Source organism: Hippocampus zosterae, chromosome 14 (genome assembly GCF_025434085.1).
Source record: "Hippocampus zosterae strain Florida chromosome 14, ASM2543408v3, whole genome shotgun sequence".
In the NCBI taxonomy this organism is placed as follows: Eukaryota; Metazoa; Chordata; class Actinopteri; order Syngnathiformes; family Syngnathidae; genus Hippocampus; species Hippocampus zosterae.
This window is the reverse complement of record NC_067464.1, coordinates 17,520,051-17,543,531: the sequence shown is the minus strand read 5'-3', so window position 1 is coordinate 17,543,531 and position 23,481 is coordinate 17,520,051. Positions and strand designations below refer to the sequence as shown.

General features: G+C 44.1%; 1 protein-coding gene across 2 annotated transcripts in view; it reads right to left on the bottom strand.

Moving 5' to 3' along the window:
- The window catches only part of alk (ALK receptor tyrosine kinase), a 386,248-nt gene that overhangs the window by 38,716 nt on the left and 324,051 nt on the right, over positions 1-23,481 (bottom strand). For both annotated transcript variants that reach the window (XM_052085650.1, XM_052085651.1), the window contains exons 12-15: positions 16,213-16,378; positions 13,237-13,384; positions 1,413-1,523; positions 1,048-1,189 (exon numbers count right to left, since the gene is read on the bottom strand). In XM_052085650.1, coding sequence (XP_051941610.1) covers positions 1,048-1,189; positions 1,413-1,523; positions 13,237-13,384; positions 16,213-16,378 — 567 coding nt within the window. The remainder of the gene's footprint in view (positions 1-1,047; positions 1,190-1,412; positions 1,524-13,236; positions 13,385-16,212; positions 16,379-23,481) is intronic.

Sequence of the window (23,481 nt, the reverse complement as noted above, 5' to 3'; positions counted from 1 at the left end):
CGTCACTGGAAGTTGTTAGCAGTCTGCAATTGCAGCTTGTGATCAGAACTGTTGTGCTCTATCTTTAATCGTCATTATTCTCATTCAGAGTTTGCTTCGTGTACAATTCACCGAGGGCACGAGCAAAGAATAGGAATCTAGGAAGGCCCAGGGAAGCACTTTAAAACGGTACGTGTGAGCTACATTAGTTAACAGGCTGCAAAAGTACGTAGCATGCCTCAGTTTCAGGCTGTTTCTCATCAGGGTGTGCGTGTGTGTGTGTGTGCGTGTGCGTGCACGCGCGCGTGCCGGTAAGGGTAGATCCCGGGAGGTTAGTTGATCGAAAAGTAGATCTACGATCCCAAAAGTTTGAGCACCCCTGTTGTAGAAACTTCGGTGCACTACGTATCTGTACCGCAAACACAGAACTTTGCTCAATATTTGGATAAACCAAAATATTACATGCAATCCTAATACTACACTGGACGCACGGCGTGATCCATACACAGACAATGCAGATGGCATGCTTTAATTTTTTTTTACTTTTACATGTCTTCAAGTCTTTTGTTTTTAAATGCCTTGAAATGTTTTTTTTTTAATTATGTGAACCTCATGGAGTTGCCTTGTGCACCAAATGTGCTATTAAAAAAAAAAATAATAATAACGCTGCCTTGCCTATACCCAGAGGGGGCAAATACAGGTCCCGGAAAAAAAAAAAGAAAAAGAAAGTTGCCACAGTTTGGCTTTGGCCACAGGTGCCTCAACTCAAGAGCTTGTTTACCCCTGCCAGTTGAGCAGAAGCACCTGTGACTTAAGCGAAAGGGTTAAAACAGGGTTTTTACTTTTTCGACTTGGATTTCTCACACAAAAAATTACAATGGTACACAGTTTGTTCAATGAATCCTTTCATGCACCCTGGAACCTGTCGTAACCGCTGTCCCTGAAAGAGTTAATATTTGTCTGACATAAAGCACAGCTTTATTTTCTTATTAAATGCAGCCTTTTGTACCAACAAACAGACGGTTGCTATTACCATACAGGAACAAGATAAAGATGGGTGTAACATACCAGCAGCATTTGACTTCCCATTGCGACCTGGTTGGCTGAGGTCATAGTCCATCTGTTCTAGCTGGCTCTCTGATTGGCTGCTGTAGCCTCGGCCCCCTCCCCCACCAGCGATGATGAGAGGGATGTGAAACCCACTGCGCACCTGGGTAATAATAAGGTATTATTTCGTGACCACTGGTAGTGTCCCTTGCTGTTGCCATGTCAACATCCTTCCTCAATCGATGTCACTATGAGAACTAGTCGAATGTAGAACTAGTTCTAAGCTATTGTGTAAAATGTGTCGTATGCTTTCATTGAAGGGTGTCGTTTTCTTGCCGAGTGCCCCTCAAGTTCCTGAGGAGATCATTCCTTAGTGATCTTCTCACCTTGAACACATAGGTAGCCCCACCGCCTCCTCCTCCTCCACCCCTCACTTGAGTCTTATTCAGCAACGGAGCGGTCTGTTCCAAGCAGATCTTATTCAGCAAGGCGTTGGACTGTGGGGAAAGAGACATTGAGAGAGCTTAGAAAGGAATGCTTCCATTCAGTGTTAGTTGTGTCAGGAAAGACTGATTAGCAAAGACAATTTGAGTGGCACAGACATTTTCCCCGTTCCTCTGTTTACAGTTATCGTAACTCTGTGACATAGCATCTGGATCACAGAGGGAGTCAAGATTCCCTGAGTGAAAGTCAAACAGTGTCCAAGGTAACTTTGATTACAGTGACAAATAATACCAGCTTTTGATTAAAATCAAAAGTGACAACGTGACATTGCACACATAGCATGGGGACATGTTTGAGAGGCGGACCTGAACGGGAGAGCTTATTATTTATTTATTTTTTTAAACCATTTTCCAAGTAGCTGCAAATCATTTGTATTTTTGCGCAATTCTGATCACTGCATCTCTTTTACAATTTATTTTGTCTTTTTGTCCTCAAGAAGATTTTTCTGCAAGTAAGATGATACAAACATTTGATGTAATTTATTAATTTTTTTAAATCAGGGAATTAAAAAACCCCTCAAAATTATGAAATGAAGTGCAGATAACAAGTCAGCAAACCCCTCATCGAAAGCAATTTTTTTGGGGGAATGAGACCAAGAAAAATAAAATCTTTTTCCACCATCACTGTGAGCTATAACCTATTCAACTCAATTGTATTGCTTTTAATCTTTTCGAGAGGAGAACTCAAATGAGCAAAATAATGTGGTTGCACAAGTTGGAAATGGCTGTGTTCAGAATTAACCAATCACATTCAAAGTCATGTTGAATGGGAGTCGGCACACAGCTGCCTATATAAAGTGCCACTGGTTAACTCCAAATGAAGCTGTTGCAGAATGTTTTTCTTCAATTTTCATTTTATTTATTTATTTTGCTTTCTATCAGATTATTCCTTCCACCGTGTTGAAGGCCCAAGTTCCTTCTGAAGAAAAAAATAGACCCATGACCATGCTTCACTGTAGGGTTGGTGTTCTTGTGGTGATGAACAGCGTTGTGTTTAGCTTTGTATAATTGACAACTGCTGGTAGGATTGACACAGTACAAAACAAATGCCGTCAAAAGTTTTGGAAGAGCCTTCTTCACTCTTTCTCCCTGTAAGCGAGTTTTGACTGTTGTTTTTCACTTTAAAGTTCTGTCTGTGAGAAAATATATCCACAGCATGGATGTGTGTGTGTGTGTGTGTGTGTGGAAAAAATCCCTGTATGGAAGGACACTCACTGCTGAACACTGCTCTCCAAGTGCTCTCTTGCTTGCTAAAGAAAGATAAATTTGTCTGAAAGAAATGACCAATGCGGATCCAATCTCTCAACAGATCACCAAACTATTGTGTGCATAATGGGCTTCCCTTGACACTTAGATTCAGGGCAGTGGACAATTTGGTTACTCCAGTCGAACCTCCTTGCAACGTACCCCGTTTACAAGGATTTCACCCCTATAACATTCATATTTCAAAGTTACGATTTCACCGAATTCGTTTTCCATTTGCCGATTTTGCTCATGAGTAACTTTATTACGTAAAGTTCATTATAACGGCCAGATTTTTCCCACAAAATCGTGAAAAGGCCTTCGCGATGACGAAACGTGGGAAGCTAACTGCCGCCAAGCTAACTGCCGCCATGACCTTACTTAGGCAGTTGCCAAGGGCGGGTAATATTTGCTGACTGAACATTTTCAGAGATGAAGTAGGAAGGCTATATTTATTATTTTTTTTTCATGTCAAAATCATTTTTTCTTCAAGTACACGTATTTGTAATTGACATGATCATACTATATTACATGCTCATGTTTTTTCTACAAATGTTTATACAGTCTTATACATCATAGATGGTGGCCATTTTATCGGAGATGATTACAACGAATAACCATTTTAACATACAGATTCGTCATGTCCCTTAAGGTACAGTAGGATGTAACGAGGTTTGTCTGTAGTTCGCCGGAATGTGTGGCTGATTGAATGAAGTCAAAGACACCACAAACCCGTGGTTTACAATGCAAATTAGAAACAAAAAGGTTTGCATTGTAAACGTAAACGTTTGCATGTGCATTGCATTGTAAACGTCCATTGATGTTTGTTCTCTGCGCTGTGTTTCAGGCGAGTTTGCTTGAGACCAATATCTTGAATAGTTAGGATATGAGGTCTTCGACCTTCTGATTCGATGGCCCGTAAAGATTCAGAAATTGCTTACCTAAATTATTTCAAGGGGACGTGAACATTTTTCTTTACAGAACAAGTTTGCTGTGTGCCCGGTTGTTGAAACATGACATTCTGATTATTAGTCTGCAATATAAATAAATTAGAAAATAATTCACCCGTTTCTATTCAACTAATGGGTCGGCCATTTTGCCTTGTACATATTGCAACTTGCTGAAAATGACATCACAGTGCCCAAGGGCTCGGGTAACGACCGCGATGACAATTTTACTTGTTTTCCTTGTTTGATCACGTGACGTTCATGAGTTGATTTTATTTTATTTCTTTTACTTAACTTCCCCTTTCATTATTTATTGAGAGTAGCACACGAAATACAAGGTGCTACATTCCGAATAATGTCATCAGAGACTGAGTTCAGATCCTAGCTTTGACCCTAATTTGGAGCAACACATTGACAGGTGCAGTTTTTATTGCACACTCGAAAACGCCTTTAGTTACATTATTTTTTTTTCTTTTTAATGCGACTTTTTGAGGCTGGTTCTGAAAAGATGTATACACTTGTGGTCTGACAGTGACTCCGTGAGTTCCAGAAAAATCATGAAGAATATCATGAAGTTCTTGAGGGAACATACAGTATGACATGAGTGTTCAACCAGGAAATTACTGTTCTTTGAAATGTGAATGAATTTATTTTCCATACCGCTTATCCCGATTAGGGTCAGGGGGAGGGGTGTGTGAGCTAGAACCTAGCCTAGCTGCTATTGGGTGAGAGGCAGGATAGACACTAGACTGGTCATCAGCCAATACCTGGGCAATAAATAGGAATGTTAATGAAATATTGTGAGTGACTCCGATATGTACTCTTGGTCTGCTGCAGAAAAAGGTGAATGGTTGGGTTTTTGCTGCGAACATCTCCAAACACATACTGTGCTGGATACTGTACTGTTTTCAATAAACAGAACAATATTCGCCAATGTCTATAACACCCTCGGACAATGGTGTACTTTAACACGTACTGTTTCATGTGGCCGTTTCTGGATATGGTTTGCATAAAAATGAGTTACATGTGGCATGAACATTGAGTCCTGACTGTGTGTAGAGCAGGGGTGTCAAACTCATTTCACATTGTGGATCACATATGGCCTCCGTAGATGTCAAGTGGGCCGGACCATTAAAATTATACCATACTCTGCTAAATAACCAAAATAATGTCTTTCCTTTGTTTTGGTCTAAAGAAGCACAAGAACATTAGGAAAATGTTTAAATGTAATGAACATATCTTTTACAAAACATTTCATGAAGCACCTTAGATTTCCTTAGACAATTGTGCAATTTACTTTTAGCATTCGCATATATGCATTACAACTGACCCCACTGATTGTACAAAGGCACAAAACTTTAACAAGTAATTGTTATTGAAAAATACAGAAATGCACTTTAAGATTAAACGAGATTTATTAAGAAAGGAATTTTAAAATAATATACACATGTGCATATAAAATCTAAATTTAATTCCTGCCTACATGTTACAAACCAAGGGAAGTGCTATTAAATGTGTAAAGAATAAAGTATTCACATGTCCTTGATAGCGTCTGCTGTGTTGGGTCTGTCTCAGTGACAGACTGAGACTGCTGTTGTCTTTTTCTCTGATCAGAACAATGTTGTCTTCTACTCCGCTCAAAACAGTGCATCCCCTAGCGGATACTCCATTTATAGCACCTTTTTAACATATTCATTCCGCGTCTTTTATAAATTTTTCACTTTTAAATGATCCTGCGCGCCTGAACGAACCTCCTTGGGGGCCGGTTCCAGCCCGTGGGCCGTATGTTTGACAATTTTGGTGCAGCGTAATGCGAGCACAATGTTTGCAAAGTCAAATACCAAAAGAATGCAATGCCTCGATTCTGGAGACACTCTTTCTTGTTTTCTAATTAAGCTAGGATGCATGTCACTATTATTGTGGGTTATAGAATTTTTGTGTACAATCTGCATGCTTTAATAAACATGATGACAGTTTCTCCATAAAGTAGAGTCTTGAGAGTGGAGGAGGATGTTCTATTCAGGCCTCCTTGTGCATACTCATCAGACTGACACTGTTCAATAGCTTACAGTGATGTGTTTTATTCACTAAAAACTATGTGTTGGTACATTCGGAGATGCTGATGGTTAAATATATGAGTATAAAAGACAGTCAGATAGCGTTACAAGCCAACATTACAGCCGTGTTATGGCAAGGTTAGTTACCGTGGGCCAATCGTTTAACGTAAGTCTATTTTTATTTAACAGCCTTATGTCAAATATGAATTTCTAGCCAACTACATAGCTATAAAATCCCCAATAATGTGACTTTTCCACCATCTGTCTGTGGGTCTGTTCTTGAGTTGACCAAAAAAAAAAAAAATCCAGTGGCGGGCCGTGCATTTCAACCTGAGGCCTTCAGTGACGTCACATACATGAACACAATATAGGCTCGTCAAGCAGCAATTAATTTCAGGAGCATTTAAAACCATCAAGTATGCATTGACAATTAAAAGCAGGAAACTAGATTTACAGATATTGTCAAAAATAAAAAGGTGATTAAAAATACGAAATAAAATGCCAACCAAATTACGCTGTGTGATCTTTAAAAAGTCTGTCCAATAAATTGCGCAATGTCGCAGTTTCATACAAGACACCAATCAAACAATAACAAAACAAACTATTCTTTAAAAATAAAGTTAACAGATCATTAGCATTTTGAGAATAGACTATACAACAGCAAATAACTGAAAATGTTGAGCAGCTGTCACGTTCCGTGCCTGCCTGCAGGGGGCGGGCTTTCTTTTCCCCAACTTCACACCTGTTGTTAATTTCGGGCTGATCACCTGCCTTTATCAAGCGACTCCGGCAGTCATCTCACTGCCGGAGAATTACACACCGTGCCATATTGCACCCGCGCTCGATTTTGCTATTGTCAATTGACCCGTGCCTTTTTGCCTTACGGCCGTTATTTCGCGTTTAGCTCCTAGTTGTTGTATTGCTCTTATCTCCGCCAAATTCAGGTCCTCCTCGCGTCGTGTTGTTTTTCCGCGAGCGTTTTCTGTTAGTGAACCCTTATAGTTATTTTCCTGGTCCTTATTTGACCAGCGTTTTGTGTTACCGTTTTTCCCTGTCGGGCTCTTTCTGTTCTTTTGTCATTAAAGACATTTTTTCGTTGACAAGATTTTTTCGTTGTCTGTTTCTCCGGGGATCCAACCTTTATTTCATTTGTTCTGCACGAAGCGATCGCTATCGCTTCGGACAGAACGTGACAGAATTCTCCGGCCACCATGGATCCCGCAGACGTCGAAAAAATATTGTCCGCTCTTGCACGACAAGAGCAACAGATGAGTCAGCATGGCCAAGCCATTTCGGAACTCCGAGGCGCGGTCTCCATGCTGGCTCATCGGCTCGACGATTACGAGCCTCGTCTAACACGGGTGGAGGAACGGAGACCCCATTCCTCCGGGGGCCATCCAGCCACCTCGGAAGCGTTCCCCTCTCATCCCATTATGTCGAGGGAACCATCGCTTCCACACCCCCCTCGCTATGGGGGTGAGCATGGGCAGTGTGGTCACTTCCTTCACCAGTGCTCACTCGTATTCGACCAACAGCCGTCTGCCTACGCTAATGATGCTGCCAAGGTGGCCTATATCTTGAGTTTGTTAACAGGTCCGGCGGCGTCATGGGCGATTGCGACCAGCGAATCCAAGCCGAGTCTCCGATCATCGTTCCCTGAATTCGTGACAGCCTTTCGCCGGGTGTTCCACCATCCCGTGCGGGGCCGAGAGGCAGAGGGTCGGCTACTTGCCCTCCACCAGGGAAGACGATCGGTCGCCGACTACTCGATCGAGTTCCGGATTCTGGCAGCACAGAGCGGATACGGGGATCGAGCATTGTGTGGACTGTTTCGACGCGGCCTGAACTCTCAGCTCAAAGACGAACTGGCGACCCGTGACCACAGCACCGACCTGGAGGAGCTGATTGACCTCGCTCTCCTCATGGACAATCGTTTGAGGGAGCGGGGCCGGGAGCGTGGGGGAAACCGTTTCCCGTATCGACACTCTCCCCATCGTGAGGAACATCGGGGAGTATTCCGGGAGACGACACCCGCGGCGGAACCTATGCAGCTGGGTGGCAAGGACGTTGGCGGAGAGCAAGGAAGTCGCCGTGCCAGCCGTCGTACGACCAGAGACAACACCCAAACCTCTCCTCACGCCACAACCAGCCCTCCGGGATCATCTTTTCACGTCTACCCCGAGTACTGTGAGTCACGATCCCGCGCGTTAACCCCCGAGCCTAGACAGGCCGACGCGCGATCGGGACACCCCAACAGACTGGAACTTGAGGGGGAGATATTTGGTGACTCCCGGTCGAGGCGGGTTCGGGCCCTGGTAGACTCAGGAGCAGACGATTGTCTGATGGACACCGAGCTCGCCTCCGAGTTGGGTTGTTTCTTGGAGGAGCTTATTGATAGAAAGCGGGTTCGCGATCTCGATGGGCGTCTCCTGGCGGTCGTTACGCACAGAACAGAGCCATTGAAACTGCAACTTTCGGGTAACCATGTCGAGCATCGGCGTTTTCTGGTAATGAGGTCCCGCAATGCCCCTATTATCCTTGGGTTACCCTGGCTTAGGGTACACAACCCCGTAATTTCCTGGGCGCGCCCAGCAATAGATAGTTGGAGTCCGTACTGTTATCAGCACTGTTTACAGTCAGCCGTCGGGGGGTATAAACGCGTCACACCCTCCGAGGATATCTGCCTTGACGGAGTGCCGGATTGCTATCGGGACCTCAAGGGGGCTTTTAGCGAGGACCGCGCGCGCTCCTTACCTCCACACCGCCCCTATGATTGCGCAATAGACCTGCAGGCGGGCGCTCCGTTGCCGACCTCGAGGCTGTATCAGGTGTCTCGGCCTGAACGCGAGGCGCTAACGGAGTACATAAACAGCTCGCTCGCCGCAGGCCTCATTAGACCTTCGCGTTCACCGTTAGGGGCGGGGTTTTTTTTCGTGGGAAAGAAGGACAAGTCCCTGCGACCCTGCGTCGACTATCGTGGGTTAAACGAGATAACCATAAAGAATAAATACCCACTACCTTTGTTAGATTCCGCCTTCGCCCCATTGCAATCCGCCACCATTTTCTCCAAGTTAGATTTGCGCAGCGCTTATCACTTGGTCCGTATCAGGGAGGGAGATGAATGGAAGACCGCTTTCAAGACCCCTCTAGGCCATTTTGAGTACTTAGTGATGCCTTTCGGTCTCACTAACGCTCCTGCCGTCTTCCAAAACCTCATAAATGACGTGCTAAGAGACATGATCAACATCTTCTGTTTTGTCTACTTGGACGATATATTGATTTTCTCCCGGTCGTTACAGGAGCACAAGCAACATGTTAGGCGGGTGCTACAGCGCCTATTAGAAAACCGGCTCTTCGTCAAGGCAGAGAAGTGTGAATTCCATGTTCCCGTAATCTCCTTTCTGGGGTTTATCATTGAGCGGGGTAGGTTACGAGCAGACCCCATCAAGACACAGGCAGTCACGAACTGGCCGGTTCCCACTAATCGTAAAGAACTGCAGCGTTTCCTGGGGTTCGCCAATTTCTATAGACGGTTTATCCGGGCCTATAGCCAGAAGGCGCTCCCCTTGACCCGCTTGACGTCTATTAAGACCCCGTTCAAGTGGGATTCCACCGCGGACGCTGCGTTCACGGACTTAAAGGCGGCGTTTACCAGTCCCCCTGTACTTCAACATCCTGACCCTGATCTTCCCTTTATTGTAGAGGTGGACGCCTCGGATTCAGGGGTGGGGGCGGTGCTGTCTCAACGCTCACCCATCGACCAGAAGCTGCACCCCTGCGCCTTCTTCTCACGACGACTCACCGCGGCCGAATCCAACTACGACGTGGGCAACCGCGAACTGTTAGCTGTTGTCTCCGCCTTGCAGGAGTGGCGGCACTGGCTCGAGGGGGCAAAGGAGCCTTTTACCGTTTACACCGACCACAAGAACCTTGCTTACCTCCGTACCGCCAAAAGACTAAACCCCCGTCAGGCCCGGTGGGCCTTGTTTCTCACCAGGTTCGACTTCATTCTCACCTACTCCCCCGGGTCGAAGAACACCAAGCCCGACGCCCTCTCCCGTCTCTACGACCCCACGGGAGGGGACCGGCCCCCGGAGACCATCCTCCCAGCTCAGTGCATCGTGGGGGCCGTCCAGTGGGAGGTTGAGCAGCGGATCCAGACTGCCCTGGAGGGGGTTCAGGTGCCGGCGGGGTGTCCGGCGGGGAGACTGTTCGTGCCTCCGTCCCTGCGCTCGGAGGTCCTGCAGTGGGGGCATGGATCCAAGGTGGCATGCCATCCGGGGGTGAGCCGGACGGTGCAACTCGTCTCCCAGCGGTTCTGGTGGCCGGAGCTCCGGAGCGACGTGACGGAGTTCGTCAGGGCCTGCACCTCCTGCGCATGCGGCAAGTCTTCCCGTCAACCTCCGGCGGGATTGCTCCAACCGTTGCCCGTTCCGCCGCGCCCCTGGTCACACATCGCTCTGGACTTCGTCACGGGCCTTCCCCCCTCCCGGGGCCGTACGGTCGTGCTCACGATCGTGGACCGCTTCTCCAAGGCGGCTCATTTTGTGCCCTTGTCCAGGTTGCCGTCGGCGCTGGAGACCGCCGACCTCCTGGTCGAACACGTTTTCCGCCTCCACGGCATTCCGACGGACATTGTGTCTGATCGGGGGCCCCAGTTCGTGTCTCGCGTCTGGAAGCGGTTCTGCCGGTCCCTCGGAGCCACTGCCAGCCTGACCTCCGGTTACCACCCCCAGTCTAACGGACAGGCGGAGCGCGCCAACCAGGATCTGGGGGCGGCCCTCCGCTGTGTGTGTCTCCACCGTCCCGCGTCATGGGTCGACCACTTGCCATGGGTGGAGTATGCGCACAACACCCTCGTCTCCTCCGCAACCGGCCGGTCACCGTTCATGTCTGCCTACGGCTACCAGCCGCCGCTGTTCCCGTCACAGGAGGGGCAGGTGGAGGTCCCTTCCGTCCAGCATCATCTCAAGCGGGCCCATCGTGTGTGGAAGGAGGCCCGGGCGGCATTGTCCCGCACGGCGTCCCGGAATCGTCGAATCGCGGATCGTCGTCGGCGCCCGGCCCCCTCCTATCTGGTGGGGCAGAAGGTATGGCTGGCTACTCGGGACCTTCGCCTGGCCGGCTCCTCGGCGAAACTGGGTCCTCGATTCACTGGTCCCTTCGAGGTCGAGGCCGTCATCAACCCGGCTGCGGTCAGGCTCCGTCTGCCCCCTACCATGAAGGTCCACCCCGTCTTCCACGTCTCCCTTCTCAAACCCGTCTCTTCCAGTGACTTGGCTCCTCCTCCCACGCCGCCGCCCCCTCCGCGGGTCGTCGACGGTGACCCGGTGTACACGGTTCGTGCCATCCTGGACTCTCGGCGCAGGGGCAAGGGCTTCCAATACCTGGTCGATTGGGAGGGCTACGGGCCTGAGGAGCGGCAGTGGGTGCCTCGCTCCTGGATCCTTGACCCGTCCCTTCTGCGCGACTTCCACACCGCCCACCCTTCCAAACCGGGTGGTCCGCCGGGAGGCGTCCGTTGAGGGGGGGGTACTGTCACGTTCCGTGCCTGCCTGCAGGGGGCGGGCTTTCTTTTCCCCAACTTCACACCTGTTGTTAATTTCGGGCTGATCACCTGCCTTTATCAAGCGACTCCGGCAGTCATCTCACTGCCGGAGAATTACACACCGTGCCATATTGCACCCGCGCTCGATTTTGCTATTGTCAATTGACCCGTGCCTTTTTGCCTTACGGCCGTTATTTCGCGTTTAGCTCCTAGTTGTTGTATTGCTCTTATCTCCGCCAAATTCAGGTCCTCCTCGCGTCGTGTTGTTTTTCCGCGAGCGTTTTCTGTTAGTGAACCCTTATAGTTATTTTCCTGGTCCTTATTTGACCAGCGTTTTGTGTTACCGTTTTTCCCTGTCGGGCTCTTTCTGTTCTTTTGTCATTAAAGACATTTTTTCGTTGACAAGATTTTTTCGTTGTCTGTTTCTCCGGGGATCCAACCTTTATTTCATTTGTTCTGCACGAAGCGATCGCTATCGCTTCGGACAGAACGTGACAGCAGCTGAGATTGAATGAACTTTAATGCACAAAGGTGACTACAATGTGCCATTATAAATTGCAGGTGAACAGATTTATTTGATACATTTTTGTTTCTTTGTCATCTTATTTCATTACCATTAATTTAATACTAATGAAATAAAATGACAAGAAGAAATGTAAAATCAAATTCATTGACTCACCAGTGTAGTGCCTGTTCACTGAGCTGCAGATCTACACGAGTGTCCCCAAACGTTTTTAAACACACCGTAGCTTGTAAATGCCCAGCCGTGCTCTGATGTTTCATTGCTGCCTTGGTAAAACAATCCAGTGTGGCTCCAAACACCAAATAGGTCAGTTTCAAGCAATAAGCATTCCCATCAGTACAATTTGCAGCGTTTCTCAGAGGCTGTGGGCCACAGGTAACGTTCATAATTGCTCGTCTGAAAATGACGGACAAACCCTTTTTCTTGCTGGGACTGGCTAGCTAGCGCAGGAGTTGGGCGACCACTTTGCACAATATCCAGCTTTTCGTGGAAGGTCCGTCTTGAAAATTGTGTGGAAAGTAGTTGTGCAACCAGATCGTCTTTTCCTTCGGCCATTTTGGGTTAAAATGCATTGATAGCTCGAGCAGGCGCTAATACAATCACCGAACACGCACGTGCAGTCTCGACGTAAGGCCTTCTAGCTGGCCCTGGTACGCAGACTTGTGATCTGATTGGCTATTGCAACCTGACTGTGCCCGTTCAGTTACAGTGTGTAGGGGCCTGCTCTGTTTCATCTGAAGGCCCTGAGCATTTCATTTACCTGGCAACACAAGCTATCTGAAATATGATTGGTTAAAAACTCTACCATAAAATATTTGTTATTTATCGAGTGGTTTTCAATTTTATTTAAAATAATAAAAATAAAAATTGAAAGCCACTCGACTAATAATATGGGAATAATATGACGTAAAGAATACAGCGAATAATTTTGTTTACATATTTATGGAAATAAAATAACATGAATTAAATTTGTTATTTTCAGAAAAGTCAGAAAAGTAAATTTATTAAATGTACTTTTCTGAGAATGTTTAGGCCAATCTCATTTGTGTGTCATCTGACATGTGGAACATCAAATACAGTTAATTCACAAGCTGAATAATGTCCACAAACCATCTTACTTTGTTCATATGAGAAATTTTCATTGTCGAGTCTGGCCTTCATTTCTGAATGTTTACATTGGAAATGATGGATGGTTTTATTTTTGACTAGAGGGGTTGGGAGGTTTTTTTTTTAACCGCAGCGTTGTGTAAGCATACAGCAAGGCTGCCAGCAAAGAGCTGCAGTGCATAACTGATAACAGCCACCTCCGACAAAAGTAAGTCTCTATCACCATGAGCATTTCTGGCAGTAAAGATATTTTGTGAAACACAATTATTTGAATTTAACTTACATTGGGACATGCATCCTCTCCTTTTTGACCAACCAGGATGTAAAGGAGCTCTCCTTTCCTCAGCAGAAAGTCCCCAGCGATGTAGATGCCATGCGATCTACTAACGGCCATAACGCTTCGGCCGCCTGCTGCACCAGAGGCTGTGATCCTACCAACACAGCAAATAGGAGGACAAGGAAAAACAAGCACAAATCAATCAGATTTCATTCATTTCATTAACTGTGAATAAACTGTATACTAGAAACGACTCAGAGCTCCATCAATATGTACAACAAATAAATTGAAATGAAAGTGGGAAAGTTACACTTTTTCTCAACCTTTAAAAATAATAATTGAGCTTCAAGGCACGTACGCACACCGTCGTCATGCTTTCAGTTAAATGCGGACACACATAAAGCAAATACATAGACTTTCATCGCACATGACGTCCATTCTAACTGCCCCAGTTTTACCAGCCAGACAAAAAAAAATTGATTGGTTTTTGGGAGTGCTTCAATATTGCTCTTCCCCGGTGGTCATGCTCGGTGGAGAGAGAACGCTGCCTGGTGCTCGGTCGCTACCTCAGCTGTTTGCCTAATGACTTTTGGGAGATGCAGAGCTCACATTCATCTCTGTGGCCGTCTGTCAACTTCATTTACTGGCTCTGCCAGATAACCAGGCTGCATTCAAGCCACAATTTTGAAGTTTGGAGGCTGGAGGTGTTTTTCTCAAAACTCTGGGACATGTGTCACGACCGTTGTAAGGTATTTAAAGACTAAAGACTCAGAAGGGCTGAGTAGGCAGTGAGGTGAGAACTTTTCCAAAGTCGAGTTCAAGATAAATGCTTCATGTTTTCATAAAACGCCCACGGGATAAATATTGATGCCTGCCTACAATGATTGATACTACATATTGAATTCCAGCGTAAAAAAACAGTTTGAGGACAATGGGCTCGGGCTGATTCTTGATGTATTTTTGAATCCTTTTTAAAAATTCTCATCTCTACTCCTCTGTACTCTTGAGCAACCTTGATACTCTGCTGATGCACACAAGAGCGGAAGAAGTGGGTGGGAGTTGGAGAGCGCATTGTTATGAAAGCCATGAGATGTTCAAGACCGGATGTTGCTTGCGAAAGACGTTTTTAGTGTGAGCTGTACAAGTATGTGTTTTGCATCGTGGCTGTAGTCGCTTAGTCGCTTTGGTCCATTTCTCGAACTGTCCTCGAAATTCACAAAATGGTACGTACATATCTTAAGACGAATCATACAAAGAGCAAAAAACAATTGATCCCATTGAATCTCTGATGGAGAACTGACAAACACAATGTAATCATGTTTTAAAAGTTTCATTTTGTTACATGCTTGATTGACCTTGAACGCATGTGTTCATACAGCTTGCACACAATGGAGCACAGAGAATCAGGGACCAATTTGAGGACCCAGAGGCGCCAGTTAAACGACAACTTGGAAAGGAAGATTTCACTTTGGGCGAAAGGGAGTACTCGGTCCGCTCCATCATGAGAAAGGGTCACTAGCCAGGTTACAGATGTATCAGTTCATGGAAAGGCCACTTATTAAAATGTGTACGTTTCTTTTGGTTTATGGATGTGGGTGCTGGTACCAGGGGAATGCCTTGGCCTAACAGGGGTCCACTGAGGGTCGACCCATTGGGGAGGGGTGTGGTATGTAAATGAAAATGGGAGTGTTTTTCTGATATATTACTTGTAATTTGCATACACGACCAATTAAAAGCTGGCCGAGGCTGCAGAGGTCGGGTGTCAGTTGAGAGGCGCACAATGAGTGGCTTCATCGAAAAGTACGCCTCCTGCCGGCAGTGAAAGTCGATCCGTTCCTGCGTTGAGCCTCTGTTCAACTGTCCGAGCGAACATCTCTGACAGTCTCTTTCCCCAAATCCTTATTACGTATCTCAAAAGTAAATATCGGTGTCACTGAACATAAGTAAGAGCTATCAGAATGACATGACCTTGTGTCCAGATAATTCAAATTATTTAGTCTTGTTATCAATGTAACAGTGTCTTCTGGAGGGATACTCGTGATGTAAAATGTGGCTAAAGTTTTGAGTGACCATTATTCCAAATTGCAAGTTACAACTTTGTGGATGTGGAAGATTGGTTGCAAGAAATTAGACAAGGTTTGCATTTACGCTTTGACTGTTTGTCCTGCAATTTGTTCAAAGACCATCAACACATTGCAATTCAGAAAGGAGAAAAAAAACTTGCATCGCAGAAAGTAAAAAACAAGAAAACAAATGAAATGTGTCAGTCTCCTTTGGGTAAACATAGTGTTTACATGTTCCCTCCAATTTTCCATGTGTCCCAGAATTCACTCAAACTCTGTGAGTGTTCTTTGGGCCACGTTGAGCAACATCTGACATGCACAAGGTGGACAAAACAGTATCACACCTGGCCAAAACCTGAGATCAACTTACATGGTCTAGGAATGCAAAAAAAATAAATATAATTAAACACCCTATGTATCAAAATAGAACATATAATTGAAAAGAGTCCCTGCAATTGGCTGGCAACCAGTTAAGGATGTCCCCCACCTACTGTCCACCGCCTAGTCGAAGACGGCTAGGATAGGCTCCAGCACCCCCCGCGACCCTAGTGAGGATCAAGCGGTTCAGAAAATGGATGGATGGAATTGAAAAGAGATTTTTAACACAGATCAAAGTCTGTTACTTTTAATTCACCGCACCGGTCATTTTAAGCTAAATTAATTAAGTAGGAACAGCTTTTGTTGAGGTGCACTAGTGACACAATGATGTGAAAATTTTGAGAAATTCAGTTGTGATCTGAAAACATGTACCAAATTGTTCATTTTTAAAAATTTTGTCAATTGACATAATTAAAAAAAATTAATGGCATGTCAAAGCCCATCTAATAAACACACACATTTTAGTTTTGATCATTATAATCAGTTCAATGTAATATGGGTATTTTGTAAAAATTTTCAGCAAATAATGACTGGCTCTTACCTGTATGTGCCCGTTTCAGGGACCTGCCACATCTGAATGCCTTTGAAGGGCCCCCGGGTGCCCACCGTCACATTGATTTTGCTGCTCCTATAAGAATTGAAGCACTGGGAGGGAGTTGGACCTTCTGGGCCACCAGCACCACAGGTGTTAAAAATCCATTTTTTGGCTGAACATCAAGGAGAGAACATAAATAACATTAGGACTATAGACAGACATGTTTTATCTAGACATGGAGCCGAAGAGACACAAATATAAATGTAAGCAGTATCTCACACATTTGTCTTTCTACGTTCAATCACACGTGTTGAAATGTGTTCATGTAAGGTGAAGATGTGGATTGTATCAGGTAATATATGCAAGCATCCACTTATGTAATATAATGCGTAATAACAATGGGAGTAGGTGCCCCATACGTCGCTATTAATAACCACTCCCACTGAAATTAGCTGTCGTGTTTAACGAACGTTTGGCCTTCAGGCTGTGCAGAGCAACAGCCCTATTTACTCAGACAAACAAGCACCAGCTTCAAGTCCAAGTCGATTCTGCCGTTTCTTACAATAGCGGGCCTGGTGATGTCTGACTTGTTACACAGTGGGACTATCATACCCTTTGTTGATTAAATACAATACAGCCATGCATGTTTTGAATGACTTTTGTCCAGCACATGTGGACTGGGTGGCAGGTTACATAACGCTGCGGGTTAAATACTGCAATGCCACAAGATTTTCTTTTCATTTCGAATTGGCGGTAAAGTGGTTCAGAAAATTGACGGATGACCAATTGATTAAGTCTGAGGAAATCATGTACAGTAAATATTTTTAACCATCTGTTTGTGTTCATAATTGTCTCAGTGAAACATAAATAAGCCTTTAAACAAAATATTTATTTTCTACAAACAGCATGCCTGAGACGATCATTAGGGCAAGCGTCATAGATGATGGATAGAATTAAATGCAGCAAGTCCAGTATGGCAGGAATCTAAATGGATTGTGTGCTAAGCAGCATGAGTGATTCATGCTTCTTATAACCACATAAGAATAAGTATTTTCTTAAAACCACATCTAAACAAATGCCCCACAAGCTCCTATTTACAGACTAGCTTTATGTTGTCAGTCCACACATACAGTAAGTGTATGATTTTTACATTCACATATTTTCAATGGAGGACAAAATTTCGAAGACCCAAGAAGATAACATTTCAAGACTGCTGATAAAAATGGAGAACTGATGAAACACAATCATCCTGAACAAACATATGCCAGGTTTCTGGAAAGGATTGGACTCCAGGTACATGAACTTGGAAATAACTGACAAAGAAGGTTTATGAATAAAAATAGGTCGCAAGACCAAATAAGTTCAACAATGAATGCTGGTACAACACCAGGAAAAGGAGGCAACCAAGATACTTTCAAAAAAGGCAAGGATAAAAACATAAACGGCAATTGCTTGACCAATAAATCGACAAGAAGAAACCCAAACACGTCTAATACAAAAACTGTGATTATAACTACAAGGAAAAACAAGGAGCAGGAATATGGAACGTCGAGACAAATTCAACACTTGGTGACAGTCATGAGCAAAGCGAATAATCGTTTAGAGACATGACAACATGGGTGTCCTTAAATAGATTACGAACAGGCGTGGAGGCTGAGGGATGGCCTTCCACTTCCATATATTGGAGATGCTATTATAAACTAAAAGGATCAAAGTTGACAAAGTCGGAATGGATCTGCATAAAAATCAAGCACGGGGCTAAAATTAATCGCAAAAGCTGGAGTTGCATGACATGGCTTTGTTCCCCCAACAACAGTGCGCAAACTGTTAGATATGTACACAATGAAGCATTTCAGTTTCTTAAATAATAAGCAGTGAGATAATGGCAAAACCTGCTTCTGAATGAAGCGGATGGGGAGCAACATCTGCTTGAAGAGCAAGTTGAAAAAGCCAGTTGAACTGTTTCAAGGCGAAGTTGATCGACTTGATTTGGAGCCAGTTTTCATCTGATCCACAGTGCTTGGATTTGTTGTCTGATGTTGCGTGAGCGGAATTTGAAGACCTTGATATGAAAATGTGCTGCGGTTCAAAGAAGAGCATGCTTGTACACCCTTCCTCTCTTTTGTAGATGATCACTTTTGGAAACATGATATTTTGTATCAAATGCTTATCTCCATCACACGCTCACCCATGTGCACACCCACATGCGGAACGAGAGCTCACATTGAGGTTAGTGATGCATTCCTTGTATTGCGGAGTGAACCAACACAATCTCGAATGACTTTTTCAGTATAAGGCCAAGGATGAGTCAGTTTTGAACAGATGAGGAGGTGAGAAGTGAATGTGTCTTTTGCCAGGATAGTGGAGCTTGGATGCAGATAAGAAGGAAAAGCCAAAGAGGAAAGTGTGTGCAGGTGAAGTTAGGGTGAGTAAAATATAGCACAAGGAGAGCAGAGTGGGATCAGAGGAAGCTGACAGAAAAGCATGGTTTTGTGATAGGCCGTATACGTGAAGGCGTTTTGTTGGGGTTAATCACGAAGCGTGTCAAGGGAAGAGAGGAGGATTGTTGGATTGACAGGCTGGCAGAATTAAAATTCCCATCAGGCCCAGCAAATGGCAAAACATCAGGCCCACAAGGGGAGACAGCAGACACTCTGCGAATGTTAAGCACTGCCCGTTGTCCTCGAAATGGCCAACTGCAAGGAGAACATCTTTGCTCACTACAGTTACTACAGTATATATGGACAAGGGCAAAGGAGTGACAATTTCAATAAGTAGGTTTTATTGGAAGTGAAATGATCTTTAGTTAGTTAGTTAGTTAGTTAGTTAGTTAGTTAGTTAGTTAGTTAGTTAGTTAGTTAGTTAGTTAGTTAGTTAGTTAGGTAGTTAGTTATAAATGCCACACATCGTCTTGAAAATAAAATCAGGACCAAAAACTGCAGTGCTGATACATCAACACAGTAGATAAGCAGGTCAAACATGAATGTATGACTTCCCTCGCTGACCCTCCAGTGCATGAAACAAGTCAGCAGCTTGTGTTCAAGACTGACAAACTGCTGTGCAAGAAACACCCCAAATTAGCATATTTCGATTTGGTTCTTGCTCTGACCATCCACGCCTGTTCAGCAGACTGAACACTACATGCCGAATTGGCTGCATGTAGAGACGATTCACTGGCTGCTCCATCAAATGTTTAGTGAAACATAATTTTACTGATCTCATTAAACCATAAGTTGTAGCCCAAGCAAGTTATTTGAAATATTTGATTGAAATTGATTCCATTTATTTTATATAGTCCCAACATATATTTTATTGAACGTGAAGTCTTTTTTGCTCAGCGAAACACATATCTGTAAGTAATCCACATAGCAGTGGAAAGAAATAACTTGTTTCATAAGATAGAAAAGATTGCGGATATAATGAAAACAACCGAAGCCCCAGAAATGAACCCTGTGGAACATCAGGGTAACCAAAGCTAACACAAAAAGTTCTGTCAGCCAAATAGGACCCAAAACACACAACTCATTAAATCAGACTCATAATATTCTTGCCCCAGAAATTAAACAAGTGCATCTGACCCCTAGTGGTGTACGTAGTTGAATCACCCATTTTAAATATACCACCATTTTGAACAGGCAAACATCAGGAAACAGTGGTTTAGTTCTATCCACATACCTGGTGCTCTTTATTCGGCACAAGGTGTGAGTACAATTACAGTAAAATATGTTTGTACAATATAATCATTATTTCCATTAACATTCTAATTTAACTGGCCACACTTGATCAGGGTCGAAGATGTATAAAGTGGTCCAGTCAAGCATCATTGCAACCTATAATCATAATAATAATATAGAGTACATACTACAGCTTATACCTATAAATTAAAGCTGTGCCTTATCATCTTTGTAAATACATAATTTGGATTTAGAATGGATGGAATTAAATGGTTTGTATTATTATTTTGTTTTATCTTACCGGGATTTTATATTACATTTAAGTGCATAACATGATACAACAAAGAGACATAACAGAAATAACTACAAACAGAACAGGAAATAAAGTCAATTAAAACAATAACAAATGAGACATTAACAGCGAAAATGGCTTGTAATGGATTTTTTTAGATTGCGGACTATCCTGTGTGTGAATGCCATTTTCCAGGTGAGATTGCAGAGCACCTCTGCTGACAAGTATTCATGAAGTTAGGTTGGGCATTGATGACCGAGAATCTGGTGGAACCTGGAATAACATTTCGCTTAACACTGAATCGTTCTGATTTTAAAAGGTCATGACTTTAATTCCTAGTTAGCTGTGAAGAAGAAGCACAAACAAAGAAGGATCAATAGAAAAAAGATTTTTGCGACACTGAGCAGCTGTGTGGGCATGCGCCAGATGCGCCTGCGCTAGGTGCACTTGTGCCGTGGTGGTGACTCTGGACATGCTCTCGGCCCTTCCGCGGATCTCCACAGCTGTGGTGCCCAATGGGACCCCGCGAAGGCAGCATTCGCCCTTTGTGAGGTCCGCGGTCAAAATCGAGTACGTCTAATGCCAACATTGAGTCAACAAATTAAATAGAAATTAAAGAACTTAGCCTGCATACAAACGCAAATGAATACCTAAATATTTTTCTTAGAGCATCTACAGTGTATACATACATCCATCCATACATACATACATAGGCTATGCGCAAACAGCAGTCTGATTTCACATTATTTTGCCACAAGAAACTTTAGTTAGTTCCACTTTTTTTCTTTTTCTTTTTTTAAAAAATGAAGAATCAGAATTCGGAATCGTTAGTAACCAGAATGGAATCAAAGAATCAATATCAAATCCAGAAGCGTCTAAATCCAAACATGCCCAACCTACGTGGAAGACAAACAATCAGTTCCACAAAAGAAGCTTTGAGCTCCTCTGGAAGACGGAGACTTGGACAGGCACCAGTGAGTATAACACTTTGATTGAAATGGTGCCACCTGACTGTGCCTTCTTGGACTCCCCAAGGACTTCAGTCCATGGTGGAGGAACAGTAAGTATTTTTAAAAACAATTTAAAATGGAACAGAGTATATTCGCCACATCAATCACAAGCTTTGAAGCAACGTTTTTGAAGTAGGCTGTGCTGACCCTGTACTCTGCGCTGTCATTTACCATCCTCCTAAATATAATAAGGACTTTTTGAACAACTTGAAATCTTGTTGCTGAACTCGGGATCAAGTTTGATCATATGCTCCTTATCGGGGATTTTAATATTAACGTGTGTTTTCTTGAAAAAACAGTGGCAAAGGACTTCAGTGCGTTTAAAACTTTGGACAAAACATGAAATATTGCTTTTAGAGAGGCTATCACTGATGTGCCACAGTGTGCTGAAATATACCCAACCATCCATCCTTTTTCCGATCCGCTTCATCCTCACAAGCGTCGCGGGGGGTGCTGTAGCCTACACAAGCCATCTTCAGGCAGTAGGAGGGGGGCACACCCTGAACCGGTTGCTAGCCAATCGCAGGGCACACAGAGATAAACAAGCATCCGCGCTCACACTCACACTTAGGGACATTCATTCATTCATTCATCTTCCGAGCCGCTTGATCCTCACTAGAGTCGCGGGGGGTGCTGTAGCCTACACCAGCCATCTTCAGGCAGTAGGAGGGGGGCACACCCTGAACCGGTTGCTAGCCAATCGCAGGGCACACAGAGATAAACAAGCATCCGCGCTCACACTCACACTTAGGGACAATTTAACAAAAATAATAATAATACATTTCATTTATAAGCACCTTTCAAAACACTCAAGGACACTTTACAATCAAAACAAGAACAATAAAACCACAGATAAAATTATAAATGGAGAGAATTTAGAGTCTTCCATTAACCTGTCATGCATGTTTTTGGAATGTGGGAGGAAACAAGAGGACCCATAGAAAATCCACACAGGCACGGGGAGAACATGCAAACTCCACACAGGAAGGGCGGAGCCGGCATCGAACCCAAGACCTCTGCACATTGAGGTCGACACACTAAACGCTGGAACACCGGTCCGCGCTGTGCTGAAATAAATTAACTCAAATAGCTAGTAATACAGTTGAAAGGGTTGCCCACCCTGAACTGGTTGCCATCCAATCGTATGGCACACAAAGACGAACAACCATTCACATCTATGGATAATTTTAGAGTTTTCAATTAACCTACTGTGCATTGTTTTTGGAATGTGGGGGGGAAACCGGATGACCTGAAGAAAACCCAAGCAGGCATGGGAAGAAGACGCAAATCATGCACAGGAAGGTTGGCATCCAGATTTGAACCCGTGACTTCTGTGAGGAGGTGTCGTCCACCATGACAGTTTATTTATTTGCAAACACTCATTTCAGCAGGTGAAAAATACACTGCACAACTGTCACAATCCATGTTGCACCTAATTCGGAAATCAGTTCACACTGATCTGCCTACGTGCTCAATTATTTTTGCACAAACCTTTTGTAAATAATGCCCTTAATCGGCGGGGTTTTTGCATTATGTCAAACAGGTTTGAAATTGAAGCTTCTGTACATGACAAAGTTAATCGTCTGGGATTTAATAAAACATAAAAGCTTTTTCCTCTTCAAGGACATACAATCACATGCAAAAATTTTCCAGGGCTCATCATCAGTTGTAAGAGAAAAGTATTCCTCAACCGACTCACACTGATTCACATTCACACAGTTATTGAAGTGCAGCACGCTTAGTGTTAAATGGTATCAGAGAAACATGTTTACTACCCGAGGCTGTAAAAAAAAGATTTCACATCTACTTTACCGGGGGCAGAGTAACAGCTCACTTTTTCTTTTTTTCTTTTTTAAGTCCGGCTAAGGAAATGTGTTTTAGAGAATGTTTGATAAGACTAACACAAATGTATGGCTTTCGATTTTGAAGTCTCCTTGTTGTTGCCCTACTGAAGGAAGGGTGTAAGAGAGCGTGAGCGGGAAAATGTCAAGTCCGTGTAACCGTCTCCATTGACATTCTCCGGAGACAAATTGAAGGATTTTACACTTCGTAACTGCCTGTCCTGCGCCATTTATTGCCAAAAGAGATCTCTACAGAACTCCTGCTGTTGCGGGCGGGATGCGAATACTTTATTTCAGTCTGTGTGTCATGTCAAATGCAATGCATTTAGAGTAATTGTTAATCATTCAGTGCATGTGCGGATGTAGGATGTTGAAGCCAGGGCAAAGAAAGACCGGCAGACAAACACTTTGGCATGAATAGCTTCCATCAAACTGTAAATATTAATCTCATACAAATT